This window comes from Lactuca serriola, chromosome 8, assembly GCF_051521515.1.
Source record: "Lactuca serriola cultivar US96UC23 chromosome 8, Lser_US96UC23_V15, whole genome shotgun sequence".
NCBI classification, from domain to species: domain Eukaryota; kingdom Viridiplantae; phylum Streptophyta; class Magnoliopsida; order Asterales; family Asteraceae; genus Lactuca; species Lactuca serriola.
Window position 1 is genome coordinate 298,208,317 of NC_136415.1, and position 22,701 is coordinate 298,231,017.

The 22,701-nt window shown below is 38.1% G+C and overlaps 1 protein-coding gene across 1 annotated transcript; it reads left to right on the forward strand.

Moving 5' to 3' along the window:
• The first annotated feature begins 738 nt into the window (after positions 1-738).
• On the forward strand, positions 739-4,380 carry LOC145069434 (dicer-like protein (DUF936)). The gene is made up of 4 exons (XM_079016366.1): positions 739-1,818; positions 2,408-2,596; positions 3,530-3,621; positions 3,705-4,380. Exons 1-4 carry the CDS (start codon positions 1,024-1,026, stop codon positions 4,303-4,305), a joined length of 1,677 nt encoding a protein of 558 aa, XP_078872492.1. The 5' UTR covers positions 739-1,023; the 3' UTR covers positions 4,306-4,380.
• Positions 4,381-22,701: the final 18,321 nt, after the last annotated feature.

Here is a 22,701-nt window from a genome sequence, read left to right on the forward strand (position 1 = left end):
TGCTTTACAAAGATGTTTTCTGTACATTACTATATTAAATGGACTAAATTTGCTAAAATTCAAAACCTTTGTGTCAAAACTTTTAAACTAAAAACATTTAAAGGGCTGCAAACGAAAATGATAAAAATATGGTGGCAAAAGTTTGAAGTTCATAACATTACTATTGTTGAGCAAATTTGTTTTAATATATATAATAATATTTTTTTAACATTACTATTGTTGTTACGCAAATTTCTTTTAATATATATACTAATATTTTTTTTGTTGAGAAATCTAAAATGTCACAGAGAAGACATTGCAATTTTTGCTTTTTTTTTTTATTTTACATTTTTATGTATTTCTAATTCCCTACAGCTCCTTTGGAAAAAAAATTTCTGCTTCATTAACGCTTTAAGTTTGATATTTTTTGTTTATTAAAACCCTTAAATTTAACATAAATTTTTGGTTTTACCAGTTAAATCTGTAAAATCAATAAAATTAAAAAAAAAAAAAAAAAAAAGGTTGCTGACATTCAATTTAAAGAACCTAAAAATCTACAAAATAAAACATAAAAATTAAAAAATCTAAATATTTCTAAAGTTAAGGGCTTTTAATATCGTTGTTCATAATAAATTTCCCATAAGTCATTAAATAATACGTGATCAATTGACTGCTGCCGCAAGCGAAAAATATGACCGTTAGCATCCTATCTCCAACGTTCCAAAACGAAAACGCTATCTTTTAAAAATTCAGCCCCTTTCTCACCTCTTAGTTACCGTTATCATCGTAACCCCACACGACGTTCGTTTCTTCTTCGCTCTTAAACCCCAAAACACCCCTAAATCATCCTTCCCACCAGATTCTTCTCACTCAAAACCCTAATCGATTCATTCATTCTCGATTTTGTTTTCAGTTTCCATTTTCCCAAAATTGAAAACGGAAGACGAATCCAATTTCAAGCGTGTATGATCACCAGTACAAAATCTGTGATTTTGTTTTCGTTTTTCCTGAATTCCCAAATTCTTGCGATCAATTTTGTTGATTATGGCAGCATTAGCACCAGGGATCTTGTTGAAGCTTCTGAACGGGATGAATTCGGGGGTAAAACCCACAAGTGAATATCGCAGTTCACTTCTACAGGTAACCGATATCGTTCCAGCCGATCTTGATGAGAAAGACCTATGGCCAAAACATGGTTTCTACATTAAAGTATCAGATTCTTCCCACTCGATTTATGTAAGTTTACCTTTCGATCAAGACGATCTTGTTCTCAGCAACAAAATGCAGCTTGGCCAGTTCATCTATGTCGAAAGTTTAGAACCCGGTTCACCTGTCCCCATAGCCAAAGGTGCTAAACCGCTTCCAGGACGCCACCCTTTTATTGGAACGCCTGAACCACTTATGGGTTTAAGAGAGAAAGGGGAAAAGAATGAGCAAAAGGGGGTTAATTTCAATTCGAATACTAAATCTTGTGTTCCAAGAAGAGGTTCTTGGGGAACAGGACAAAAAGGTGAAGATGGGGTTTGTGCATCACCGATGGTTTTGAAACCATGTCCTCTTGATTTTGATCAATGTACACCTGTAAAACCGAGGTCTGCAATTAGGGTTAATTTTCCTATGTCGCCATCGATTAGAGGGAAAGGAGGTGAGAAAGATGGGAGCTTTAATGGAAATGTTAGAGCTTCTGTAGGTGGGCCATTGTTGTCGAAGATGATGGAAAGTCCTGCAATGAGAAAAAGCTGTGTGGTTAATGCTTCTATGATGAAGTATACGAGAAGCAAAAGTACAGTTTGTGATAGAGATGCAAAAATTATAAGAAGTCCTTTTAATAATACAGCTGTAGGTACATCTCTCTCTTTGCTATATTAATTTAATTTAATAGACAAATTTTTTTTTTTTTTATCAAGGTTTCAGTTCATAGACAAAATCTTTTTTCTAAAAAAATGTTTTTACCCCTGTAATATCATAGAGACCAAATTTGAAATTTATGGATATATTTTTTTTTGTCTATATGTAGTTTATCTTTAGTATTTTACATATTCGAAATGAAGGCAAAATGATCATTTTGCATATATTTAACTAGGAAGAAAGACAATTTCTAGGAAAAGATTCTTTTAGGAACTCATTTAAATCACTTCAAAAACTCTTTTATGAATCCGATGATGATAGAATATAACCAAAGAGACCAAATTTGCACTTTGCACAAATATTCTGTTCTGAATGAGCATGCCTTTATACAATTTATTTTTTATATTCAATTTATTTAAAATGAAGGGCAAAATGGTCATTTTATATGCCTTTATCAAGACATTTTATAAAAACAGACATGTTAATCACTTCATTTTATATGAAGTTCGAATATAAAATGGGAACTAAAAACAATTAAAATTGAGTTTCTTATTGCATTTTTATTATTTTATTAATACAGGAAAAGAAAAGTACAACTCCACCTCCGAGTTTAAAGAACACAAGAAAATTTTCTAGCTCGAATGTTGATTCAGAGACAAAAAACTATTCCAATTCAAAAATGGCTTCACAACAACAAGACTCTCCATATGGTGATTCAGACTCTAGTTTATCGTTTAATATACCAGGAAAGCTTGGACTGCTGGGAAAGGTATAAAATTTTTTATTTTTTAATTTCAAGATTAAACATTTTTTTAAGTTGTGAAATAATAACAATACTTTAAAAGTTTTAATTTTTCTGTAACCTAAAGTGGATTTCTAATGTCAACTTCAAGATTAAACATTTTCTTAAGTTGTGAAACAGAATCATCACTTCAAAATAAAAAAAATTATTTCTTGAGTTACATTCTATTTTTTGTGACTCCTTGTGGGATTTCTTGAATTTTCCTTCTTTATAAACAACGTCACCTTGATGATTCAATTTTTTTGAAGTTGTGTACCCTGTAAAATCGTATAAATATTACGTAATTTTCAATTTATATTTAAACTCAACGTGCAATTCATTGAATTTTCTGCCTTTAGAAACAGGACATTCAACTTTTTTGGTAAACAGTGTAAATACTTCCAAAATTTCAATTTTTTGCAACTGCATGTGGAATTTCATCAATTTTCCTACTATATAAACAATGTCACTTTCAAATTCACTTTATAAACACTATATGATACTTCCAAGGTTTATTTTTTTTGTAACTGCATATGGAATTTTATGAATTTTCCTACTATATAAACAATGTCAGCTTCAATTTGACTTTATAAATCCCATATGAGATTTCAAAGACAGAGTACTTTTTTTCTAAACAGTGTAAATACTACCAAATTTTCAATTTTTTTTGTAACTGCATGTGAAATTTCATGAATTTTCCGACTATATAAACAAAGTCATCTTCAATTTTGACTTTATAAATCCCATATGAAATTTATTGTATTTTCTGTAAACCTCATATGAAATTTATTGTATTTTTTGTTTAGTTTGTAAAAACAGTATCAAGTTTCTTGAATCTCCTTACTTTATTAAACAATATCATCTTCACGATTAAATTTTCATCTTAACTTTTCTGATATTTATAAACAATTATCACTCCAGGAAGCCATTCAGCAACGAGAAACAGCTCAAAAGATTGCCCTTCAAGCACTAAGAGAAGCATCCGCAACTGAAACCCTAGTTCGATCTCTCAAGTATAAAATAAAAACTTCTTTTTATTTTATATCTTTTTAACATTCCTCTCATTTTATACTAACATCATGTACACAACTTGTAGGAATCTATCGAGTTTAACTAAATCATCAAAACCCGAAAACCCATCCGAATGTTTTGATCGATTTCTCGATTTCCACAACCAAATCGTTCAAGCCATCGCTGAAATGACATCAATCAAAGCAGCAACAACACAAATCACATCGGAAGACACACCTGTTTTACACGATATCATGAACAACAACAATTCGGATACAAACAACGCTTCAAAACGACGAGCTGCCTTACACAAATCAATTGCAGCATTTTCCGAAAGATCCGATCAAAAGCCGAAGCAATTGAAAACACCAAATCAGAAAACAAAAGTGTTGGAGAATGATGAAAACAAGAACCCTGGATCTTCGTCTTCCTGTTGTAGCTTGAGTAATACGATTAAATTGGGGATGCAGATTGAAACGGAGGCTGGGAATTGGTTTATGGAGTTTTTGGAGAAAGCATTGGAAAAAGGAATGAAGAAATCGGATGCTAAGAAAGTTTCGCAATCGCTTATTTTGAAGGTGATAAATTGGGTTGAAGTTGAACAGTGTGATAGTAGTAAGAGACCTGTGCATCCAAAAGCTACACAAATTGCTAGGAAATTGAGGATTAAAATGAAGAATCCTTGAACGTGTATGTATGTGTGTCTGTGATTGTGAGAGGATTTGATTGTGTCAAATAAATCAAATATTTTTTTTTTCAAACTGTTTTTTTTATTATTATTATAAGTGATCATCGTTTTAAACAAATTAAAGGAGTAAACAATGCAAAAGTGGCAAAATGTTGTGTTATTTGATTGTGTCAAATAAATCAAATATATATATTTTTTTTTCAAACCAGTTTTTTTATTATAAGTGATCACGGTTTTAAACAAATTAAAGAACTAACAATGCAAAAGTGGCAAAATGTTGTGTTATTTTGTAGTTGTGCTAAAACGACATATAATTTGTAGTTGAAAACGAAGTGCAACACGCGATTTCGCAAATGTGGTTAGTGCTTTATATTTGTTGTGGAAGAGGTTACATCAGTTGTTGGTTTTATCAGGGTTGTTCTAAACATATTTTGGGCCCGGGGCTAAAATAGAAAATGGGCCCTTAGAAATATATGAATTAAACTTAAATAAAATATTGCAAAAAGTTTTAATAAATAATATCATTGTTAATTTATTACTAGATTTGTTTTAAATGTGATTTATTGAGACTTCATGAATTAGATGATGTACTTCACAAGCTATAGGGATCGAACACAGTCACACAGATCCATCAAAAACTAAAAAATGCATGTAAATCAACTGTGCTATCAGCCATTTTAGATTGAAAAGAGATAATATTAAATATAAAGAGTATTTCAATGTAAGTTAAAAAGTAGAACATAGGAAGAATCGAACACGTATAATTTTGATTGAAATCCTATACGCGGACAAACCTTTACCAACTCGCTGCACTACCGATTCCTTTTAAAAGAAATATTTCATATATATCTATATAATATAAAACGAAATTGGGGCCCCAAACTATATTTGGGCCCTGGCCGTCATCCAGGTTGCCCACCCTCACGAGTCGGGCTTGATGCAAGACTACTGATGTGTATATTTATTGCACTGGTTTGTTATTTATAATTTTAGTCTATTGCATTTAAATCACACCTTACAGACAGTGAACCTGATCGAATACAGTGAACCTGAATTGATATTAGAATTTTTGATTATAGGTTATAATAAATAAACGAAATCAATAAAACAGAGTTTTGATTATAAAACTGAACTAAACCAATAACTAAACTAACTAGATAAATTGACTGGAAACGAATCACTGCATGTACTCAAGTTTAGATTGGATTGCTTCACTTGGCCCAAAACATCAACACTCAGATCGCCCAAAGAGGACCCAAGCATCTAAGCCCAAAAAGGTGGCCCAAACTCGAAGCCCAAAACTGTAAAGCCCAAAGACTGAGTACGCGGGGCGTACGCAGCTGCACGCTAAGTGTACACACGTTGGGGCTTGTACGTTGCGCATACTGGCTTGTACGCCCAACGTACTCCTCTTTTAAGCCAAAAAATCTCATTAAGCACTTAATAACTTAAGATAAGGTCCCAAAACATAGATCTGACTTCCATGAGCTGAAATAACACGTAAAGTTGCTAATTTTACGTTCATGCATGGCTACATGAAGTTACTTAGCTTAGAAATGACTTAATGAATGGCTTAATGCATGAAAGATGACTAAAACCCCATAAAGTTGGCACCTTTATGCCAAGGAAACCTCTAACAAGGTCATATCTAGAGAAATGATCCCATCAAGTCGACCAAACCATAAATCCCATCAAGTCGACCAAACTAATAAGTCAAGGTTTGAACTTTATACCTTGAGAAGCTTGCAATGTGATGGTGAGTTTTGGATCTCAAATCTCCCACCAAGCTATGAACTTCAGTCTCTTCTTGGTTCTTCAAAGAAGGACCCAAAACAACAAAAGTTTCTCTTCAAAAGCTCAAAGATGCAAAATGGAGGCTATGAGGACGATTAGGGTTTTCTAGAGGTTGAGGGACAAAAGATGAGACCAACCCTAAAGGTTAAGGATGAATATATAGGGTGCAACACCCTACATTAGGATTTCCGAAAGACACACGTACGCCTAGCGTACCTTAGCATACACCCAATGTACGCATCTGCTTGTCTCGATCCAACTCTAGCCAATACGATGAGCGTATCAAGTGGTGCCAAGTGGTATGCTCCGCGTACCAGCTTAAAGGACCAAAAATGAAAAACTTGATAAATGAAGGGGCAAAAGCATACATACCAAAATCGGGGTGTTACAACTCTCCCCCACTTGAACTACATTTTGTCCTCGAAGTCTAATGCAGAAAAGAAATCTGGATAATGCTCTCGCATCTCAGCCTCCGGTGCTGCTAATGTACCTTCACCAAAGGTAATTCCTTGTTACGTAAAACCTTTACCTTCCTTTCCAGAATAGCCACCGGTCTCTCAACATAGTTCTGGCGCTCATCGACCTTAATATCATCCAAGGATATCACTGCGCCCTCATCCAATACGCACTTCCGTAGCTGCGAAACATGGAAAGTGTTGTGAATATGTTTGAGCTCCTCATGAAGATCCAATCTATAAGCAACCTTGCCAACCCTAGCGATCACTCGGAACGGCCAGAAATACCGGGAACACAATTTTCCCCTCTTTTTGAAGCGGAACACACCTTTCCAAGGTGAGACATACAACAACACCATATCGCCGACCTGAAACACCAACTCGGATCGGCGCCGGTTGGCATAGCTCTTCTACCGACTCTGAGGAGTCTGCAATCTCTACATGACCTGCTGAATTATCTCTGTGGTTTGAAGGACCACTTCGGTCAGCCCCATAACTCGGTAACCAACCTCACCCCAGCAAACCGGGGTACGACATCTCCGCCCATACAAGAGCTCAAAAGGCAGATCATCGATGCTGGAGTGATAATTGTTGTTCTAGGAGAACTTTGAGAGAGGTAGGTAGGAGTCCCAACTCCCATCAAAATCCATGGCACAAGCCCGCAACATATCCTCAAGGGTATGTATCGTCCAGTCACTCTGGTCGTCGGTCTGCGGATGATAGATTGTGCTGAAGTGTAACCTCATGTCCAGTTCCTCATGGAACTTCAGCCAAAACGGGAGGTGAATCGAATATCACGGTCTGAAACAGTGGACTCTAGAACCCCATGGCGAACAATGATCTCGCGAATATATACATCGACCAACTTCTCGGCCGAAGAACTCTCCCGAATTTCTAGGAAGTGAGCACTCTTGGTCAATCAATCCACGATGACCCAAATAGCGTCGAATCCCTTTGCTGTCTTCGGCAACTTGGTGATGAAATCCATCGAAATCTATTACCATTTCCACATGGGAACCTCCATAGGCTGCAGCTTTCCATGTGGCCTCTGATGCTCAACCTTGACCATCCTACAGGTCATGCACCTCTCCACATACAAGTCTATCTCCCTCTTCATACATGGCCACCAATAGCTCAATCTCAGATCCCGATACATCTTGGTGGCCCCCGGATGGATAGAAAACGAGACTTATGAGCCTCCTCCAACACGATATTTCTGACCCCACCAAACATAGGAGCCAATATCCAACCATAACAGGTCAACAGCTCACGACTATCTGGAAAAAATAAGGCGATCTCACCCCTAATCATCTCTATCTTCTAGTTCTCTTCCCGAACAACCTCGGCCTGAGCCTCCCTAATCAATCATACAAGCGGAGAATCCACTGATATCCTCATACACGACTCCCCACCTAAAGACCCAACTGAATTGCGGCTCAAAGCATCTGCCACCACACTTACTTTACCTGGATGGTAAAGGATCTCGCAGTCATAATCCTTGACTACGCCCAGCCACCTACGCCGCCTCATGTTCAGGTTCGGTTGATCCTTAATATGTCTCAAACTCTTGTGATCCGTGTAGATAGTACATCGGACCCCATAAAGATAATGCCTCCAATCTTGAGGACAAAAACCACAACCCCCAACTCCAGATCATGCGTGGGATATCTCGTCTCATGCGGCTTCAGCTGCCATGAAGCATAAGCTATCACCTGTCCTCTCTGCATGAGGAACACCCTCAAACTAGTGATGGATGCATCACAGAAATCCACATCCTCATTTCCCTCATGGAGGGTTAAAATCGGGGCCTCACATAGCCTCTATCGGAAGGTCTCAAATGCTGACTGTTGCTCAGGGCCCCACCAGAAATCCACCCCCTTCCTTTTCAAAAGAGTAAGGGTACTACAATCTTGGAGAAATCCTAAATGAATCTCTGGTAGTACCTGCCAATCTCAAGAAACTCCTGATATATGAGGGAGATTTCGGAGCCTCCCACTTATCACTGCCTCGATGTTGGCCGAATCGACCAATATCCCGTCCTAGTTAATGAGGTATCCGAGGAATTGAAACTCTTGTAACCAAAACTCGCACTTCAAGAACTTAGCATAAAGTCGTTTTCGCCTCAAAACCCCCAGAAGCTTGAGAAGATGATCCTCATGTTGCTCTCTAGTCTTGTAATACAGCAAGATATCATCAATAAACACAATTATTGAACGATCGAGCATCGGCCTGCATACCCGATGATGGATACACATAGCAAATAATCCTATGTGTGCATGAAACCCTAATTTCAGGATCTATGTTTTCACTATTAGACATACAAGCATTGAACACAAAACTAGAAACCCTAGCATGCATCTAATAATTTTGAAATCAATATAAGAAAGATTAGATCACATACCTTTATTTCTATATAGTAATAACAATCAAATCTTGAAGATCTTGAGCTTTGAGAACAAGTACCACAAGTGTAGTACCTCTAATGGCTCATAAACACACTAGGGTAAGAGAATGATTATGAGAGAGAGGAGAGAGGAAAAAGGAGATACTTGCTCATAATTTCGGCTCTTCTAGGGTTTCTTGGAGGTGCATGATATCATGAGGGTTGGGAGGTTTATTTATAGTTGAGGCAGCTAGGGTTTTGAGGTGGAAAACCCTAATCCCTTAGCTTAGGGCCTAAGCATCCCGTGGACACCCTTCCTTAAGGCTTGGACGAAATCCTCTAGAATATTGTAAGGATTTTCGGCCCTCCCCAATAAAGGTGATCCAAGAGCCCAAAACCACAACTATCAAATAATTGCAAAACAACCCCTATACTTTTAATCAGTTCCTTTAATCCCAAAATTAATTCCAAATGAATTTATGATTAAATAATAATTAGTATTATGATTTTTGATTAATATATTATTCTCATAACATATTAATAAATCATTTTATATACCAATTTTGTATTCCAAATAATAAATTCAACCTCTCTCCAATAGTCATCATGTCTACTTGCCAGTGTGAAGGCAACCCAAAAGGACCATGCTACTATCAAATCAAGTACATACCAATTATAGTTATGGGCTTAGACACCTAATCCAACACCCGATTCATCAAATCCATAAATACCACAGGCACATTGGTGAGCCCGAATGACATCACTATGAACTCGTAATGCCCATAACGAGTCTGGAACATAGTCTTCTCCACGTCCTCCTCTCTCACCCTGACCTGATGGTACCCGGACCTCAGATCTATCTTAGAGAACCAAGATGTGCCCTACAACTAATCAAGGAGATCATCAATCCACGGAAGGGGATAATGGTTCTTCACCGTTAGCTTATTCAACTCCTGGTAATCAAGACATATCCGATGTGAACCATCATTCTTCTTGACGAAAAAAGTCGGCGCTCCCCACGGAGAACTACTCGACCTGGTGAACTTCTTGCCTAGCTTCTCCTGCAACTGAGATGACAACTCCTGCATCTCAGGCGGTGTCAAGCGGTACGACTCCTTGGCAATCGGGGCCGCACCAGGCATGAGATCAATCCTGAACTAAGCCTGCCTCTCAGGAGGCACACCGGGTAACTCCTCTGGAAACACATAGGCAAACTCAATGAAAACCGGCACCTCTAAAAATGAAACCTGATCCCCAACATGGGTATCCACCATATAAGCCAAATAACCCGCACACCTGTGCTAAATATATTGTCGAACTCTGGTTGTAGAACAAAATCTTGACCCCATCCTGGTGCCCTCTCCATAGATAACCATATCTCCCCCACTTGGAGTTCGAACTTCCAAGCACTGGATCTCACAATCAATCAGAGCACCAAAATAACTCAACCAGTCCATACCCACAATTACGTAGACATCCCCCATGGGGATAAGGATAAATTGATCAAAAATGATACCCCGAAGATCTCCAGGACACAACCCTAATACATTAAAGAAGCGGAAACCCCTTGTTCGGTGGCGATAGAAACTCACAACGGACACTCCAACTCCCCACTGCGCATATCAAACCCTCTACTAAAAGACCGAGAAACAAAGGACCGACTTGCACCCGAGTCAAACAACACTAAAACAGGCAAGGAGTTCACTAGGAACATACCTAAAAGAGGTACAAATATATAAGCATAACACAAAACATAATCAACAAGATAACGGATAGAAACATACCAGTCAAAACATTTGGATCTACTCTGGCCTCCTCAGTAGTGATCCGAAAAGCACGACCTTGAGCCCTCAAGGGCTCTGCTTTCCCCTGGCGCCCGTCTGTGATTCTCAAAGTAGTTGGTGCGGGGGCCTGCGTTGGCTTGACGGCGAGAAATGAATAGTTGACATTTACATGGCCAACCTGATCACAATGATAGCACATCCTAGTACTATAGACAGGAGCCAACTGGCGGTAATCCCTCGCATAGTGTCCCTCCCTGCCACATTTGTGGCATACACCTCCTGATCGACAAGCCCCATCATGAACCTTTCCGCACCTCCCACAAGTACGACCTCGTTGACCCCCACACCTTGAATCATGGGATTTGAACTGCTTTGGCGCTGGCTGCGACTGTGCTGGGGCTGGTCTCTGCTCTCTCGTTTGCAACTCTATCTCAATCTCACGTTGCCTACCGGCCTCCTGCATCTCCAACAAAGAGTCATATTCTTGGGTGGAAAAAAACTGCCTGATATCCGTCTTGAGCATGCTCAAGTAACGAGCTATCTGAGCCTGTTCCAAAGCAAACTCAGGGAAAAACATGGCTCTCTCAGTAAACATCCTAGTGATCTCCTTCACCGACTCTAATCCCTGCCTCAGATCCAAAAACTCTTGGGCCAACCTCTCTCTCTCTCTACCCGTGGCACATAATGGGTACGAAACATCTCCATGAACTGATCCCAAGATAGTGCAGCCCTCTGCTCAGCAGAATATGATCCCGTAACAAGTCTCCACCAATCCTTCGCTCCGGACCTCAAGAGGTTTAGAGCGCACCTGACCTTTTGGTCGGATGGGCAAGAGTAGGTGAAAAAGCATCCCTCAACATTAGATAGCCAGCTCATGAATACCTGACTCGGTCCTGATACTGAAAAACTCAACTCGGTCCAACACCTACAACTGCAACAGTTGTGGAGGCAGCAGCAACGACAGTCTCAACAATAGCTATATATATGTCATCAAAGAACTCCATAATCGCGGTTTTAATAGACCCAAAAAACTCTGGTATCTGACCATTGACAATAGCCACAACCTCCTCATGGACAATCTTCCTAGTCCTGTCATCTAACGCAGCTGAACCACCCCGACTACCAGCTCCTAATCCTGATCCAAACCCAGTCTCAACTCGCCTCTTCGTCACCATACTGAAAGTAAACCATGGAATATTAAATAACACACATATCAAAACAGGGAACCAACTTCCAATCAAGCCCTAATGGTTGTGACTTCCCTGTTACGCGTAGGAGTCCTGTGCTTTCAGTAATATGGGCCCATACTACCTTCCATACCTACCCATATTTGTCTTAGAGGATATGGATAGGATTCTTCTTTTCAAGTGCATGGAATGTCATATAAGTACGATTATTATCTTATTGATGGGATCTGTCATGAGTATGTTGTGTTTGTTAAATCATTTTCATGTTTACATGTTTCTAGACGGAAAAATTTCAAGATGGCTCAAGAGAGAGCTAGGAAAGATGTCGAGTGATCCTTTGGAGCTCTAAAGAAGCGTTGGTTCATACTGAAAAAACCAACACTTTTTTTAGATGAGGGAAAACTTGAAGAGGTCATGTATGCATGTGTCATATTGCATAATATGATTATTAATGACGAAGGAAGAGTGATATATATGTGTATGACGAGTATGAAACCATCACCGAGACACAAACAATAAAGACTAGTGGTGATGAGTACATTGTAGGGGCGTGTAGATATGTAGCACTAAAACACATCATAATCTTCGTATGGAATTGGTGGAACACATTTACGGTGTTCAAAACATTGATCTCAATATGGATCTCCCAAATTATTTGGAACACGAGTTCTCGGATGAAGAATTCATTTAGTATTTTTAATTATTTTATTTGTGTACCTTTTAAAAGTTTTTTGTTTTTTAAGTTTTTTATTTTTTATAATTCTTTTATGTATTTTTTATAATTCTTTTATGCATTTTTTATTGCAATTAATTTAATTTAAATTTTTATTAAAATTAATTTATTAAAAAAATAGTATGGCAAGTCATGGTTCTCACCCCTAGTTTGTGGCAAGGAACCTTGATTTGGTGGTAAAAAAAGGTTATAGTGAGATGACGCCTATGTGGCAGAGAGAAAAGTGTGATAAGCTGGCAGCGCACCCTCCACCCTTATGGTGGACTGTAATGCCTAATTTTTGGTATGTGATTTAAATAAAGTAATTTTCTTTTCTTAAGGGGTACTCGTCGAGTAGAGACGGGATTTGCACGCGGTTTAAGTTGACGACTCGACGAGTCCATATTCTCGGACTCGGTGAGTCTGCCAGTCTACATGAAACCCTAATTACAAGGGTTTACACCCTATTTAAACGTCATTATAGCCCCAAACCAGCCTCCTTCACTTACCAGAGACTTATTCCCGAAACCCTAGCCTCCTTGAAGTGTGTATGAGTGATCTTTGCCTTGTGAAGGAACTTTTGGTGCATTTTGGAGCAAGGAGAAGAAGGAGAAGGTAGAAGAACTCAATGAAGAAGAAGTAGATCCAGTATACACTCCTCTTTGGCCCTCCCCTCTGGTAATGAAGTTTCCATCTTGATTATTGTGCTAATAGATCTAGTTTGTCCCCAAATTGTTGGTTTTAAGCTCAAAACCCCCAAATCCTTTGTGATAAAGGCTTGTGGTCGAGTTATATCTCAGATCTAGCCTCTCTTGAGCCCCAGAAGCTCAAGGAGACCACCTTTTGGCAGCCATGGCTTTGTGTTAGTCAAGAAACCTTCCATAATAGTAAAGTATGAGTGTTATTGCTTAATTGCATCTTAGATACACGTAAAGTTAGCAACTTTACGTGTTCAGATAGTCCCAGAAGCTTAGATATACGAATTGGATGCACTAAAGTTGATTGGAATCGACTATATGGAATCTGCATGCTAAGGACTCGGCGAGTCGTTCTTCTGACTTGACGAGTCGGGTCGTGAGTCTTAGATTCCCGGTTCAATAGTAGCGAGCCCATGTAGTGAGTAATGTAAGGACTCAGTGAGTTAAGACTTGGATCTGGAAGCAGACGGACTCGACGAGTTCTTCATACGACTCGGCGAGTCATAGACTGGGCGTGTTCTTCTGTTGAAGGGGAACTCAACGAGTTGTTCATACAACTTGGCGAGTCGGATGAAGATTAGACTCGATGTTAGTATCAAAGAATAACTCGTCGAGTCTTTGCCAAACTCGACGAGTATAGAATTAGAATGGATGATGGGGACTCGGCGAGATGGCGGCCCAACTCGGTGAGTCTGGTCAACTGAAAGTTGACTTTGACCTGGAAGTTGACTTGACCAGGGCTAAATAGTCATTTTACCCTGAGATTAGTTATCAGTATTTGATTTAGTGTTTATGGTATTTTTAGCTAGGGAAATCTGGAGCAGCAGTCAAACAGTTTCAGATCTAGCATCTCAGCAACCAGCATTGCGAGGTGAGTTTCCTTCTAGTAGGAACGGGTCTACGGCCACAATGCCGGACCGTTTAGTCAACAGCAGTTCCGGACTTCGGTCCGATGTAGTAGTTCAGTGTGCTTGATGTCTTTGTGATTCAAGCATGTCTTTGTGTTATGTGTTCTGGGCTTTGGTTCGATGCAGTATGCAATATATGTGTTTATGCTAGTAGTTATAATTATGATATGCTATGTTCAGTCAGTTTCCGGACTTCGGTCCGATGCAGATGGCAAGGCCCTGGTTAGTTTTCGGACATCGGTCCGATGCAGTTTCCGGACTTCGGTCCGATGTAGAGGGCAAGGACCTGGTTAGTTTTCGGACTTCGGTCCGATGCAATTTCCGGAATTCGGTTCGATGCAGAGGGCAAGGCCCTGATTAGTTTCCGGACTTTGGTCTGATGCAGTTTCTGGATTTCGGTCCGATGCAGTGGGCAAGGCCCAGTATGTGTTTATATGTTATTGTATTGTATGTGGTAGTTCAGGGGAGCTCACTAAGCTTTGTGCTTACAGTTTTCAGTTTGGTTTCAGGTACTTCCGCTAGCAAGGGGAAGAGCTCGTGATGATGGCATGGCACACACCACAGTTACAGTTTTGTCTTGGGGGTTGTATTCAGACATTTTGATACGATATTGATTTCATTTTGATTTGATACATTTATTATGGCATTTTGAGACATGCGATGCATGGTTTTGTTATATAACATTTGATGTTGTGGCTTTTAGTACCGATTAAAACAAAAATTTTTGGGTTGTTTTATGGACATCGGTTTTCAGTTAATGATGGCGGTGTCTGATAGATCTTTTTGGTAGATTTCTTAATTTTGAAATTAGTTACCAATCAATTTACTATACCCTATGAATGGATTTTATGATCGGTTTTAGGTAAAGCACTGTTGAAACAACTCGTCTTCCATTTAATTTTTTTCTAAATAGGTTAATAAACAATATGAATCAACTTTTTTTGTTGGCCTGCAACTAAAATGATGGTAGAGTTGGGTCTTAGCCTATCGCATGCTGATCGATTCTTTGGCAAGCTTATTTAGTGGTGGTTGAAGTTAGCTTTGTGGCTAATGGTATTTTTCTGGTAGAGGACGTCCTTTCTAAAAGATGGATTAGTTGTGAAGGCCAAGTCAAGTGAGCTTCCATGAGTGAGAGAGTTAGAAGGGAGAGAGGATCATGTTGCTTATGGGTGTACTTCTATAAGTGGATTGTGTATAGAGGAAAAAAAGTGGATAACTGATCTGGACCTAGTCACTAATTATGGTGTACACAATATAATAATCATATGGTTAGTATGATGGTGCTTTCATGCATGACGTGTGAGGGATGGAGAATATGAGAAGGTACAAGATATTTGTAATATCCACTTGAGGTACATTTTATATGTTGTTTAATAAACCTTTCAATGGTTATTTTTATATGGCATTTTATGCATCATTTCTATTAGTTTTATTAGTGTTTTGTGCCATATTTTATGCTTTTATGTTTATATTAGTATCAATAATGGCCAACTCATGTTTTTCACCAAAATTCTCATACTGCTCATACTTTTATGTTGTTTTCAGGTATTTCGAAGACATCAATATTTTGGAAGCTTTTGGAAGAAATTTGGATTAATTATAGGAGCTTCATGGAGTTAGAAATGAACGATTGACGTTAAGAAATGATCAAAAGTTGACTTAATCAAAGAAATAAGTCCATACACTATGAATTATGATAAACACGATCGTGTAAAAGCTTAGAGCAATTTTTATGGATAAATTTATGCATTTTGGAGCTTTGGGCAAAAAATGATCACGAAAAAAACACAATCATATTTTTCGTCCTGTAAAATTTTTCACCTTGAAAATCCTCGAACTCACTACAAGACCAGAAACATGACCGTGGACCAGAAAAGACAGTCATGTTTTTCAAAAACATGATTGTGTATTTGTTTCAGAGCCCAAAAAAGCATCAAACTTCATTTAACTGGATTTGGACGCATGTTTACCGAAAAACATGATCGTCTTTCCGAAAACACGATCATGTAAATATTTCATCCTTATTTGTAGTTATTTCTACCCTATAAATACTCCCTTATCTTCTAAATCAAACCCTAGACTACTACAGATAAATTCCAGATCTGTTTTTGTAACAACGTAAATTTTCAAAACAATTTTTCATTTTTAAAACATACATTTACTCATAAAATAATGTCAAAACATATTGTATCAAATGTTATCATCACAAAACATCTCCCCAGAATCTCAAACATAAACTCCACAAGTGTGTGTGTACGAATCATGTCGGCGCCTTCCCGCGCTCATCACTAGTACCTGAAACACATAACACAACAACTGTAAGCATAAATGCTTAGTGAGTTCCCCAAAATACCGCATACAACACATACGCCACTTGAGGCTATAATACGACCTTTCGGTCGATGTGTCTCAGCGGGACCCACCAGTCCCGTAGCTCGTTGGACCCTCTGGTCCGGTCATAGCTCGTTGGGCCCTTCGGCCCGATCTGTATCGTTGGACCCTTCGGTCCAGTCTGTAAGATCATACAACATACATATAACACATAGCACATAATCTCATACATAACACATAAGACCCTTTGGTCCATAATATACCACTCTAGGTAACGTATAGTGAGAAGACTCACCTCGGTGTCTCGGTAAATATCTGACTCGGTAGAAATGTGATCTAGCCTCCGCCTAATCACATAAAGTAAATACTCTCATAAATACAACTGTACTCAACCCTAAAAGTCAACAAGGTCAACGGTCAAACTTTGACCCGACTCGTCGAGTGCACTAGGGCGACTCGGCGAGTCTACACGTGTCCACTGACTCTCTTAGTCCCTCTCTTGGCACGTCGAGTACTTCCCCTGACTCGACGAGTTCCACCTGGCATGAATCATGGGGCCAACCCGACTCAAATCAACGAGTTCCGCCTTGAACTCTAGTCCCCCTGACTCACCGAGTTATTCCCCAACTCGGCAAGTCCACTCACTGAGTGATTTACGGGAAACCCTCATCCTACTCGTCGAGTTTGTTCTTCGGACTCGGCGTGTTCATGTCATGCACATCTGTTCCATACATTCATAGATCTGGCCTTCCCAAGCATGATAATCACGTAAAGTTCAGACCTTGACACTCATACAACATCAACATGGTCTAACTTGGTGATTTAGCCCCAAAAATGACATCCCAAGCTCATGGCTCCCAAAATGACTCATAAAGCTCCAAGGATTAAGGTCTCTGGACCTCTTTGGGTCCAGATCCAAGACATAAACTCGAGAAGGGACCAAATGCTCCACTTAATCAACCTCTAAAAGGGTTAGAAAACCCTAACACTAAGAATCAACACCAAAACTGAAGAAGGTCCGAGAAAAATACCTCAACATAATCTCTATGAACTCAAAAATCACCAAAATCGCACCTCCTTCAGCCTCCTCTTGTCTTGGTCACTTCCTTCTTGCAAAAACACCCACAAAAGGATCAAGAATGGCCTCTCCTTCCTCACAAACGCTCTAGATCTCTTAAGGTTTCTCTCTGGGGGTTGGTGGCCGCAAATGACGGCCCTAATGGCCTTTAAAAAGGTCTCAAACCCTGGAAATTAGGGTTTCATTAAACAGCATGGACTCGCCGAGTCCACTCATGAACTCGCCGAGCCCAACTGTGAACTCACATACCAATCTGCGACCATACTCGGCGAGTTTAGATACCAACTAGCCGAGTCTCCTCACAACTTTCAAAAATAAGAGAATAAAATATAATACCTGGGAATCCGGATGTTACAGCTTTTGACGATTCTCTTGCGTTTGTGATGTTTTCCAGCAAGATACGAAGATCTAAAGATTGCAATCCGACCAGCTAGTTTAATTAGATTAGTTTTATCATTTAGTTTACTTTTCATTAGCTTTAGACTGTTTTTAGCCATGTTTGGCTAAACCCCTAGTGTTTACTTATGTAAAAGATCAATACTTTTTATGTGCTTAATCATTAGAATTGATTTTTTACTTTGTGATTATATCTAGTGCTTTCGGTTTTATGCTTAATGAATGTTTTATTTTTAGTTCTTTCTAGACTGATCACCGAATTAGGATTAAATAATCTAGTTAATCAAGTGTTAAAATCCATAATTGTTTTAATAAGCTGCTAATAAGTAACAAGTAACAGATCGGTTCCGTGTTGCGATTTGACTCTTTTATAAACTGAAAATCACATATTTTTACACTTCCAAGGTTGTGAGAAGTACTGAATATTCCAAGGAATTTAGACATATCATAATGTTTCTTTTCTGACTTGATTAAAAGCTTGTTTAATTAGGTTAGTAAAAAGTTATGATAAACTAAAGAGCTTGTTTTAGTTAATTAATTTGGTAAAATAGAATTTTCTAGAGTTTGTTAGTAGTTTTCAGTACTAACTTAGATAGAATGCATCTTAAATAACATGATCTAGAGTTATTGCATAATTAGGAAAGTTGTAGCAGAACTGAAACACTTTTTATTACGGATTTTTTTTTCAGTACAATTTTTAGTTATTAATATTCTAAACAAAATCCCCTTATTTTATATATTTTTTGTTATATGACTTATATGTGCTGTGTGCAAAGAGGCATTGAATTTTAGTTTATGACCATGTGGATTTGACCATGCTTCCCTATGCTACCCATTAGTGCAACCGAACAATCACTTTATTTGTTTAGACATTAACGACCCGTTTAACAAATTGTCATCGTTATCGGGGACATGATACTGCTAACTATTTTATATCAAGATATTCATGTATAGGTACACCACTAGAGTTTGATCAATTGATAGAAAAGACTACAAGAAAACTAATGAAAAAAGTGACACATCCAAAATATTCAACAAGTTTTCCAGCTTTGTCATCTTCTCTCACCTCAGAGAGAACTGACCCACAAGGTAGCCCCTTGTGGAATGAACCAGAACACATTTGTTCATCCTTCCCAAACGCATCACCATCATCACTTACTCACAGTAAACAAGCAAAATACAAGCCACCATCCATAAAATCCGAAACCACAATCCCTTACATCTTCTACCTACATTCGAGCTTTAATTCAGGATGATACATCTTCTACCTACATCACGAATGAGGCCACACGCTATCACGGAAGACCAGATAAAGTTAAGGGCATTACCATTTTCAATTCAAGACGCAACGAAAGAATGGTTATATGATCTTCCATCTGACTCCATAACCACCTAGAATGAGTATGCAAAGCTATTTCTAGATAAGTACTTTCCTAGAAGCACGAGTTTCGAACCTTTGCAGAGAGATCCTTGGGATTAAAAAAGGAAAACAAGAGGTTTTACACACATAGTGGGAGCGCTTCAAAAAATGCTTATCTGATTGCCTGACACCCATGATATGAAGATCGGGCATGCTTCAAGTGGCAAATCGTTAGACAACATGACATCGACTCGGATCCGAGAGCTTATCTAAAAACTAGTGTAACATCCCCCTTTGGCACGTTTCATAATATTGTCCTCTTTGGTCTCTCGGCATGAAAACTTCCCAGGGGGTTAACTGTAAAGTTCTTATGTGATCTTCTGCCCTCATGAATTTAAAATGTGTTGTGAAAGAAAAGGTATCGAAATCCCTTTTAACGAATGCTTAGTTATCTTTCCCAGCCGATGTAGGTTCAGATGCAGCCAACCTGCCCACCTTCACCCCCACTATAGGTTTCGACGTCCCTGTCGAACACTTCGACTCGTTCCATGCCTCTAATACCATTTGTAACGTTCCCCTCTGGCACGTATCACAATATTGTCCGTTTTTGGCTCCCGACATGAAAACTTCCCAGGGGGTCACCCATCCCTGGATTTCCCTCGCCCGGGCATGCTTAACTGTAGATTTATGAGATCTGCTGCCCTTGCGACTTTAAAACGCATTGTGAAAGAGAACATATCCACAACCTTTTTAAGGAATGCTTAGTTCTCCTTCACAACCGATGTGGGGTCATTTTTTTACTCAGTGTTTAAAAGATGAGTAAAAAGTGGATGGGGAGGTAAGGTCCATTATTTAAAAAATGAGTAAAAAGTGGATGGGGAGGTAGGATCAATTGAATATAATATTGTATAAAATATAAATTACTTAAATAATAAAATATCATAAAAAATATAAATGGAAATATGGGATGATGCCCATAATCATTATTAAAATATCAAGCTAAACTTGAACCCCAATTTGTTTGGGTGAGGTTGGTCATCGGGTCATGGGAAGCACCAAGGTGGTGCTTAAGACCACAGAGTTGATTCAGCAGGTGCATGATAGGTTACGAGTTGCACAGAATTTTCAGAAGAGTTATGCTGACCGACGCCATTCAGACCTTGAGTTTCAGGTGGGAGACTTTGTTTTGCTGAAGGTGTCACCTTGGAAATGTGTCATCTAATTGCGAAAGCAGGGCAAGATGGGTCCCCGGTTTGTTAACCCCTTCAGGATTACTGCCCATGTGGGCAGGGTTGCATATCAGCTAGTTGAGTCTAAAAATTAATTTATACTTTTCTTTTTTAAGCATTTATTGTTTTTAGTCTTGGGCCGAAAATAAAATTTGGTTTTAGATGACAAAGGTCAACCCAGTTTCTCAAACAAAAATCAGAAAACCAAAAATCCAAAAATATTGTTGTTTTTGTTTTATTTCTTTTTTCAGAAAAATCAAAGATCCCAAATATATTTGTTTTTTTTTTCTTAAATTTGTTCATCGTTTTCATCTATGCACAAATTTAGGGGGAGAATTAAAAATTAAAAAAAAAACAAACAAAAATCAGAAAACAAAAAAATCCAAAAATATTGTTATTTCTGTTTTATTTTTTTCAGAAAATATGAAAAATCCAAAAACATTGTGTGCTAAGTTTTCTTTTAGTTTTGTTTCTTTATCTCAAATTTTCTTTGTTTTGAAAAGTGCATTCAGATGTAGATGAGACTCATGGAGACTGTATCGAAAATTTTTGAGCCAAAGCTTCATCCGTGATTGTCGAATAATTCTCATTTGAAGGAACAAGAAATGAAGATTATTCTTTCAACATTCAATCTTTCAACCCCAGAAGCAAGGAGAAGTTGTACTTGTAGATTATGTGACAGATTGCATTGAAGCCTCCTCAATTAATTTGCTTCTATCTATGTACATGATGAAGTGATCCAGAAGATTCGTTCTCTCTGAAGATTTTCAAGCTGAAAGTGTTGATTTTCAAGAAGCCTCCACACCCAACGTGTGTTCAAAGTCAAATTTTGAAGAAATATCAAACTATTCTAGATAAAGTCACTAACATAGAAGATTCAGTTGTTTATCTTGAAGTTGTGAAGAAATAGAAGACAAATAGCTGAAGCCAAGCTCCAAATGAAGACTGACAAGAAAGGTCAGCTACATTTTTAAGGGGAGTTTGTTGGGTCAAAGAAAAGAAAGATATAAACCAAGGGAGAGATTGTTGGGTCTAAAAATGGGTTTATACTTTGCTTTTCTAAGCATTTACTGTTTTTAGTCTTGCGAGAAAATAGTTTTAGGTTTGGCATTTGGTTTGGGCATTGGGTTTGCGGTCCATATATATATATATATATATATATATATATATATATATAATATATATATATATATATATATAGAAGTAGGGGGAGCCCTTGAGGGGAGAACACATGGGTAAGGTGCTAAGTGTGTGAAAAATTAAGGTGTTGTAGAGAGATAAAATAGAGAGAAGAATTGTGTGTTTGTGTGCGAATCTCATGTGTATGGAGCATCATTCATATTATTGAATACACCATAGATTCATCAAGTTCTTCTTCTTCTTCTTTTTCTTCTCCATTCTATCTTGCATCATCCACTTGATTGGGATTCCATACCATCAAGTGGATCTGATTGATACATCAAGCTAATTTTTGGGACTTACATGCACCTTTAATTCGTTCCAATTAATCTCAAATTAAATCCATATTATATCTAATAAAAATTAATTAACTTCAACTATTTCTAATTTATTTTTTAATCATATAATAAATTAATAAATCATTTTATCTCTCTTTTAAAGTCATTTTTAGCTATTTCTAGCTTTTGCTGGAAACCTAAAAGGAATTTACTTTTATTCACAATAACTATACCAATTCAGTTAAGACCTTAGACACGTTAATCCAAAAGCTACCAAATGTGATCATGACAAGTTTTATACTTCGACCCATATGTGATGAACATCGTTGTCTGAATTAGGTGCAATCACAATCCTCTCAAAGCTTCTAAACAGGAAAGCTTTTAGAGTTATTGGAAAGTCAAGCTGAGACTCCGAAGTATTTTCCAATTCAAACGAAGTAATTAGCTCCAACCAATGTATATTCTGATTGTCTATCGGCTCATTTAGAATCCTATCCATAGACCAAGGAGGGAATAAAGACTTCTAAGTTTTAAGAGTGACCTACGCATCACGAGCCTCTCTTTCACAAGCTTCAGCTTCCTTTGAACCACGTTGAGCTTCATCAAGCTCTTGGTCACGTTA